Source organism: Etheostoma spectabile, unplaced genomic scaffold (genome assembly GCF_008692095.1).
Source record: "Etheostoma spectabile isolate EspeVRDwgs_2016 unplaced genomic scaffold, UIUC_Espe_1.0 scaffold00004876, whole genome shotgun sequence".
In the NCBI taxonomy this organism is placed as follows: Eukaryota; Metazoa; Chordata; class Actinopteri; order Perciformes; family Percidae; genus Etheostoma; species Etheostoma spectabile.
This window is the reverse complement of record NW_022603205.1, coordinates 178902-187556: the sequence shown is the minus strand read 5'-3', so window position 1 is coordinate 187556 and position 8655 is coordinate 178902. Positions and strand designations below refer to the sequence as shown.

Below are 8655 nucleotides of genomic sequence, written 5' to 3'. Positions count from 1 at the left end.
CTAAAGAGCAAAAGCATTACACATAGTCTGCTAGGTTTCAGTGTGATAGTTCATAAAGTTTACTGTGACCTTTGATAAGTTGTTATGGTACAATGTGTCCAACCATAGCTCTGCCGAGTGAGTCTAATTCTGAAAAGCAGGGCAAGGGTGGTTAGGACACGTACTGTGTTTGGGTGAAGGTCCTCTCCAGTAGAAGTCTGAGACCTGTTATCTATTTTGCAGGCCAAGCTCTGCTTGGCACTAACCTTCTGAAGACAAAACACAGCGCACAAACATGTCACGTGGTAGCAAATGAACTGCCCCTGTGCACATAAGATCATGCAGAAGGGAAAAGAGTGAGACAAACTTAGGGAGAGCTATGGATGCATAATTCTCTTAACCTTGTCTCTGGAATATTCCATGGTATTAAACGTTCTTTCATCCAACCTACGGACTTGAACCCTTCTTCCTGACAAGAATCTAGAAGGGCAGGATGTCGCCCCAACAATATACACACACATTTAAATGTGTTAATTTACATCTATGTGGTGATAGACAGAACAAATCTATAGAGTCCTTCTGAGTTTAGATGATTTGACTCAACATAACTCCCAGGTGGAGCTCAGAGAAGTCCTGACACGTATCACAGCCATCTGAGGACAAAAGACAACAGAAGAGATAAATGAGTGTTGTTTATTGATAACAAATAGTTATGTCTTTACATAACTGTACATCTTCCTTGTAAATATAATTCAGGTTTCTTTCATTTTCCTTCCTTCAGTGCTCCTTCCATGTACTTTGTACTATTTTGTTGTTTCATACTGCTCCATTTAATAATTTGTGTTTTATTGTGCAATTAAGCTGTACCTTGAACCGATATACCGTACGACTCTTAAAACAACAACAGAATCTTCTTACTTTGAATATAGGGGTGTAGGTTTAATACTGAAGTCTGGAATCACTGGGGACAGTTTAATGAGAAATGGGTATTTTCAACCATAATCTAATAAACACAGAGTCACAGGGGCTTTAGAGTAAGACACATAAACATGGTGCCATCAGGAAAACTTAACCGTTATACAACCTGTAATGAAGGAATATAGGAATTTATGTATCCTAAGAGACAAACTGCCATGTCTTGTCAATAATTCACCAGTGTATCCAACGGTCATACAATATCAACATGGATTACTAAATAGTATCATAAACTAAGCACGAGGCCAGCCTGGTGTCGCAATGAAAATATTGCATGAATAACTCCAATTTATCAAGTCCTTTTTTGTGTTATCACTATGTTCTTTGTGCTTTTTTGCAAAAGCTTATTAGATGCTCAGAGGAACAGCTCCAGAAGTGAGATGTAGTATAAAGACGAAGAAAGTCCATTTATGGATCCAATTAACGTGCCCAGAAGACCAGTGTTTGTTTTTCATGTGCAAAAACATATTTGAACTTAACTGTTGGTTTTAGTTACTTTGCGTGCATTACTTACGTATGTACAGTAAGTTACATAATGAAGAGGTGCTCTGATTTTTACCGGAAATACGTATTTTTGTTGCCTAAACATGAAAGTGATGTGAGAATCTTACTTTGCTTATATAGGTGTAGGTTCATTGTTAAAGTCTGGAGGATGCTCTCTGAAATCCCTGTCCTTAGAGGGAGACCCTGGAGACAGTTTAATGAGAAATGGGTTTATTCAACCATCTAATGAACATAGGAGTCCCAGAGACTTTAAAGTAAGACACATCAACATGGTGGCATCAGGAAAAATGAATGAATGACAAATTAATGCCACAGATTGTTATTTTGACATAATGCAATATTTATGCTGTGTTTTAAAATAGGTCTCAACATTAAGCCTGACCCGAGATGAAGTCGTCTCCCAAGTTGATGAAGCTCCTCAGGGCGCTCAGGATCAGAGTGTCAGCGTCGTTGTCGGGGGTGTTATCGTCATGGTAGTTCTTCACAGGGAAGATGCAGTCTACGGGAATGCCCACCTCTGCACTGAACTCCTCCATCTGGGTTTAGAACAGTCACATCTCACAACCAAGGAGAGCTTTCTGCTAAAATACTAACATTATAAAATCATATTTCTTCTCTGTGCAAACTCAATAAATGACAAATAATATAATACCTTTTGCTTTAGTATCTTGCTCTTGTAGACATTCCTTAAATCCTTTTGAATCTCCGGACAGATCAAGTCAATTTTGGTCAGAATGGCCACTTGAGGAATATCTGCAAGGATAACAGAAAGCTTTAATTAATAACCTGAACCCATTAGCTTCACTCTCATTTCTTCCCTGCATAATAATAATCCTGATTTCTGCTCTCACTCAGGTCAGAGGCCTCGTCTCCAATGTCCTGCAGTGTTTCTATAACTTTCTCACGCATGTGAGACACCGTGCTGGCATCAACGACACACACCAGAACGTGGGCTCTGTCGTTGGCAGTTGGAGCTGGGATGTAGCGCTGGTCGTCCTTTAATATCTTACACTCAGGGTTGAACTGGAAATCAAAGTGAAATCAAGGAGGACAATTACCAAAATTAATTTGATGTTAAACAGTTTTTTGTTTTTTTTAACTTAAATAATGTTAGTTGAAAAACTGCAGTTTAAAAGGTACCGTGTAGCCGTCTTTCACATGTCCCTTCATTGCCCGTTTTATGTCTTTCACGTAGACCTTCCTGCGTCGGTTGGTGCTGCATTCCAGCCCCATGGTGTCACTGAGAACCACGGGGTGAAAGGTGTTCTGTCCATCCTTTTGGATCCTGTAGGTTTCGTACTGTGAACCACATATAGAGAAAAGTGCAGTTATTAATTATGTGTACACCATGTTAAATTACAGTTTTTGACTGCATATTTCACCTGTTAAGACTTAAAGGGTTCATGTTATGGTCATTTTCAGGTTCATAATTGCATGTTGAGGTTGTACCAGAATAGGTTTCCATGGTTTCATTTTCAAAAACACCATATTTTTGTTGTACTGCACATTGCTGCAGATCCTGTTTCCACCCTGTGTGTTTAGGTCTCTGTTTTAGCTCCAGAGTGAGACATCTCCCTTCTATACTATCTTTGTTGGGAGCTGCACATGCTCAGTAGCTCGGTAAGATCCATCAGCTGATAACTCTTTCTCCAGCTTTGGTCAGTCCAAGGCAGGATCAGCTGGGAGACTTCTTCTAGACCAGGGACACTTGTGGAATACCTGCACAACAGGGACAGGAAGTAGAACAGGGACAGGAAGTAGTTCTTTTGGAGATTCTGGTCAACTAGTGGCTGTTGGAGCCGTGTTCAGCCATTGTGAACGAGCTAGCATGCTACGGTTAGCCACCTCGTCTCTAGTGACGTAGAAAGCCGTGCAGATGTTGGACAGCTCACCCAGAGACTGAAGACAGAGGACATTCAGAAACCAGATCAGAGGACATTTAGAAACCGGATCAGAGGACATTCAGAAACCGGATCAGAGGACATTCAGAAACCGGATCAGAGGACATTTAGAAACCGGATCAGAGGACATTCAGAAACCAGATCCCACTCAGAACACCATGGATAGTTGTTTTCCAAGTGTGTATGCATGTGGAAGCACCAGAGACACAAAATAACCCCCCAAATCCCAGGAAAAGATGATTTCTTTCATTATATGGGCACTTTAAAATGAAAAAAGAATCAATTTCCACCTATCTATTTATATCAACATAGTATGCATTTTCTTTTGGTATAATATAGTCAACTTAACTGTATAATAAAGAGATTTCTTTGAGAGGAATGTGGAGATCCAAGTGTGAGTATATTTAAACGTATATTATATATATATATATATATATATATATATATTAATATGTAGTACTTATATATATAGTTAAAATATAATAATAGTAGCAGGGGCAACATTAGTAGGCTATTCTAAAACTGGTACGTGGCAGTGGTTTAACTGGGCAGAGGGCAGTGAACGTGCTCCTGTGTCATTAAAGCGTGCAGATTAGAACCCCTTTATGACCCAGTTACGTGGAACGGACTGTCAGCGATATGTTATCAATAAGGTCACTTGTCTAAATCAAGACAAGCTGTTATTGTTATTGCTAGATGACTCACACCACAGGGTTAAAAATCGGCAACTTTTCCTTTTTAGCGTAGAGCAGCGCCATGAAACCATCAACCATTGGCGTTGGCTTGACCGCACCATCCTCCCCAGCTCCACCCTCTTAAAATTTACCAATTTCAATACCACAGTAAAAAAAAAAGAAGATTTTCTAAGATTCCATGTACCGTACTTGAAACAGGACTTTGGCTCTCTGTGCCATGTGCAGGTCCACTTGTTCATGAACTCTTACTTCTGAATGTAACATGTAGCATCGTCGGTGTTTTGTCATTTCAGAATCAAAAGTATCGGTTCTCATGACACCTCTACAAGAGACACATCAGTACTCAAACTTTAAACTTTCTCTTTACCTTTTTGGTATGAGAGCTGCCCGAGACGTTGGCCGTCCCAGCCCTTTTGGACATTTGGCCTTTTATGACACTTGTGACAGAGTTGATGAAACTGGACTTCCCGGCTCCAACTGATCCATAAAGAAGAATCCGGAGCTGCTGGCCGTCGGTCTGGGGTTTGTAGTTCTTCACATGCTGCAGGTTACTCTGCTTGTCTCTGCTCAGGAAACACACATTACACAGGGTAAATTACTGCACGGCTGCATTTATAACACGTTATAATAACCATCGCTGTTAAATCGATTGTTAATTAAACTTAAGTCAATAGTTATTTTACTGTTAACTAATGGGTAAAACAACACAGGACTTCCACCCAGGAGACCAGGGGTCGTGTCCCACGTGTCTTGTTTCCTAAACTCAGCCCTGCCGTTGTTGTCCCGCGTCCCGTTGTTTTTTCCCTAAATCCATGGAGATAGATCAAAATGCGTGCAGATTAGAAAGTGGCATGTAAGTTTTGTAAAGTCATGATGTCACGTTGCTCAACAGTCTCACAGTAACCATGCTTTCCATTTTTTATGGAGCAGTTTAAACCCTGGCAGAGCAGGGTCATTAAAACTGGAGTGAACTAGCAGTAGGTTTGCTAGTGGTCAGCAGGACAGTGGAAAGTATTTCATTCAGGAGCTTGAATTGTTTAATTAAGAGCACAAATAAGTTGCACAAGCTTGCATAAGCAAGCATTAGTAACTGGAACAAAGGTCAGTTTTAGGTGCATACTTACGCCCAGGTTATGGTCCTCCAAGGTTTTCTGAGAACTTTAAAAAAAAAAAAAGAGTACAATACATGTTAAAACTAAATCTTCCAACAGTTGTTTAACTGTGAATGAATGAGAAATCATTTTCATAAATGATCTTACGAGGAGAGGGGGGAGGGGCAGGAGAGCTGGATGATCCTCCCATGGCTGTGGAGTAGAAGAAATTAATGAGCTCCAATTGGAACAAATTGTCAAAGTGAATAAACATCTTGGTGGAAAAGTCAGAATGTATATGAATATGTTGGTGGTAAATTACAATACAGCGTCACATTCATTATTTAACTTTCACACTTCTTAAAAGTTTTTTAATTGTTTTGTTGGAAGAATTCCTCTTAAATGTGTTGAAATTGATTGGACGGAGCAGATTTAAAGATAACCCAAATAATATTTAACATTTGACAACTTTCTAAAAACTATTAGCACAAATTAAAACATTTTCCACCTTTTAGTCTTGTCATGCCATTTTGTCATACATCTTTTTGTTAAGTCTTCATCGGACCAAGCCTCTCCTTTCTCTTGGTCCGACAAACGCAACAATCCCATGTGTGAACAGAGCCATATTTCATGAATGGAACTCAACCTAACACAATATAATGAACTATAAAATATAAAACTATAAGAAAAACAGGGTTTACCTGAAATGAAACCAACATAACTAGAAATGTAACTCACAACAGGCATCCTTATATTTTCCCAATACTATTCTGTAAAAGTCATCAATACAGAAAACACAATTCAACATTTAAACATAAGAGAAGTAAAACTCATACGTACTGTAGTACAGGAAGAAAGTCCCAGGCAGAATGGGAGTTCAGAGACTATCAAGAGCAATTTATAGACAAAGGCACTTTCACTTTCACCTGCAAGAAAACCCCCCCCCCCCCCCCCCCCCCCCCCCGTCTGTCTCGGTGTGATTGGAGGACGGAGCTGGGATAGCAACGGCACACCCCCAGCTTTCAAATCTAATCGTATCTCCCCAGACTAATGAACCCACGTTTGTTAAAAGACATGTTTGACACATCACAGTAGCACTAACATTAGCTAGTTAGGTTAGCCACAAAAAACATCCAAAAGTTGGAAAACCTTAAATATAATACACCAACGACTACCATTTTAGCATGAACATTAACCCTATAGGATTTCAAACCAGTTTGCGGCTGTCCTGAACACACATTTGTATATAAAAACGAAAACCTATAAGAACAAATGCTAAATATCACTGCATCTCAACTAAAGGAGTTACTTTATGGAACAACTGCAGTGAAGAGATGAAATCATCTATAACAATGAGCAATTTCAAGAGATTATTTAAAATGAATATATTAAAGGGATACGAAAAGGACTTAAAGTGATGGTATTGTAGTAGACTGTATGGTTTCTTGGCATTTATATGCTGGTATGTCTATATATTAATATACTTATATACCGATACGTCTATATACTGGTATGTTTATATGCTGGTGTGTCCATATGCTAGTGTATCTACATACTAGCATGTCTATATACTAAGTCTAGTATGGCTGTGTTATTTAAAAAAAGAAAAAAAAAAAAGAGGGTTTATAAGTGTTTGTGTATGTATGCATCTGTGTCTATGATGTGTAAATAAGAATGTTTAAATAACTGAAGAATAAGATTTACTAAAGGATAAAAGTAGAGAAAGGGGGTCGGACTTGATAAGTTGTTTATCAACTTCTTCCTACTCCTTTTGAACATGGAACATTTTTGTTCCTTTTTGAATGACTTTCAAATTTGAAAGATATATAAGTACATGACCTTATTTATCTGTCATTTTAATTATATGCATGCAGGAATGCATGTATATAAATCTTTTATTTTAATAATGTTTTTTTTTTGTATGTTCAAAAACTTTAAATGTTCAAATAAACTCAACTCACCTCCCTGTAAGACCAGCACGCCGGAATGCACCTGAACACAAGTCCTTGTAAGACCTGCACGCCAGAATGCACCTGAACACACCTCCCTGTAAGACCAGCACGCCCAGAATGCACCTGAACACACCTCCCTGGAAGACCAGCACGCCCAGAATGCACCTGAACGCACCTCCCTGTAAGACCAGCACGCCCAGAATGCACCTGAACACACCTCCCTGGAAGACCAACACGCCCAGAATGCACCTGAACACACCTCCCTGTAAGACCAGCACACCCAGAATGCACCTGAACACACCTCCCTGTAAGATCAGCACGCCCAGAATGCACCTGAACACACCTCACTGTAAGACCAGCACACCCAGAATGCACCTGAACACACCTCCCTGTAAGACCAGCACGCCCAGAATGCACCTGAACGCACCTCCCTGTAAGACCAGCACGCCCAGAATGCACCTGAACACACCTCCCTGGAAGACCAGCACGCCCTGATTGGCTGACATCTACCACCTGTTGGTGTTGACGTCAAGATGTTTTTTAGACATGCAGGGAAGTTGTAAAGGTGTGCTGTGTCTACGGATCTGATGCACGCCAACATCAGGACCGATGAAGAGGAAATGAGAGGCTTCTTCTCTCCCAGCGTTTCCTCAACACAAAATCAACTAAATCTGTAAGGTAAGTGGAGTTAAACAGGTGACAATGTGTGTGTGTGTGTGTGTGCATGCGTGCGGTTGTCTGTGTGGTTGTGTGTGCGTGCGTGTTTCACCATGGTCAGATTCTTTGGACTCTTTCAGTCTGTCCTGTTTAATTGGACAGTAGAACCTGTACTGCCTGCTGATTGGCTGATTTAAAATATTTATTTAAATCGGTTGCATGTTTGCCGAGCCGGGATGAACAGGTGGAGCTATGTCCAGCCAGGTGGAGATAACCAGGATGAACCGGTGGAGCTATGTCCAGCCAGGTGGAGATAACCAGGATGAACAGGTGGAGCTATGTCCAGCCAGGTGTAGATAACCAGGATGAGAAGGTGAAGCTATGTCAGCCAGGTGGAGATAACCAGCATGAGAAGGTGAAGCTATGTCCAGCAGGTGTAGATAACCAGGATAAGAAGGTGGAGCTATGTCCAGCCAGGTGGAGATAACCAGGATGAACAGGTGGAGCTATGTCCAGCCAGGTGGAGATAACCAGGATGAACAGGTGGAGCTATGTCCAGCCAGGTGGAGATAACCAGGATGAACAGGTGGAGCTATGTCCAGCCAGGTGTAGATAACCAGGATGAGAAGGTGAAGCTATGTCCAGCCAGGTGGAGATAACCAGGATGAACAGGTGGAGCTATGTCCAGCCAGGTGGAGATAACCAGGATGAACAGGTGGAGCTATGTCCAGCCAGGTGGAGATAACCAGGATGAACAGGTGGAGCTATGTCCAGCCAGGTGGAGATAACCAGGATGAACAGGTGGAGCTATGTCCAGCCAGGTGGAGATAACCAGGATGAACAGGTGGAGCTATGTCCAGCCAGGTGGAGATAACCAGGATGAACAGGTGAAGCTATGTCC

The 8655-nt window shown here is 41.0% G+C and overlaps 1 protein-coding gene across 2 annotated transcripts; it reads right to left on the bottom strand.

Moving 5' to 3' along the window:
• Positions 1–502: 502 nt before the first annotated feature.
• On the bottom strand, positions 503–6077 carry LOC116677329 (interferon-induced protein 44). Of its 2 annotated transcripts, XM_032507890.1 has the most exons (10): positions 5986–6077; positions 5314–5358; positions 5179–5212; positions 4422–4617; positions 2599–2757; positions 2310–2481; positions 2111–2211; positions 1841–1994; positions 1566–1641; positions 503–632 (listed from the first exon to the last, which is right to left on the bottom strand). In XM_032507890.1, the coding sequence occupies exons 2-9, from the start codon at positions 5354–5356 to the stop codon at positions 1571–1573; spliced, it is 930 nt and encodes a 309-aa protein (XP_032363781.1). In that variant the 5' UTR covers positions 5357–5358; positions 5986–6077; the 3' UTR covers positions 503–632; positions 1566–1570. The 2 variants fall into 2 exon arrangements, with proteins under 2 accessions (XP_032363781.1, XP_032363780.1); XM_032507889.1 differs by lacking the exon at positions 5986–6077 and having other exon boundaries at positions 5314–5503.
• Between the last annotated feature and the right edge of the window lie 2578 nt (positions 6078–8655).

What these genes read in the sequence shown, in the direction of transcription:
- LOC116677329 (XM_032507889.1), bottom strand. Translation starts at nt 5,419, where the DNA reads ATGTTTATTCACTTTGACAATTTGTTCCAATTGGAGCTCATTAATTTC. An exon ending in AGACGAGGCCTCTGACCTGA is followed by an intron (nt 2,212 to 2,309) that starts GTGAGAGCAGAA and finishes TTATCCTTGCAG; the next exon opens with ATATTCCTCAAGTGGCCATT. An exon ending in GCAAGATACTAAAGCAAAAG is followed by an intron (nt 1,995 to 2,110) that starts GTATTATATTAT and finishes TTCTAAACCCAG; the next exon opens with ATGGAGGAGTTCAGTGCAGA.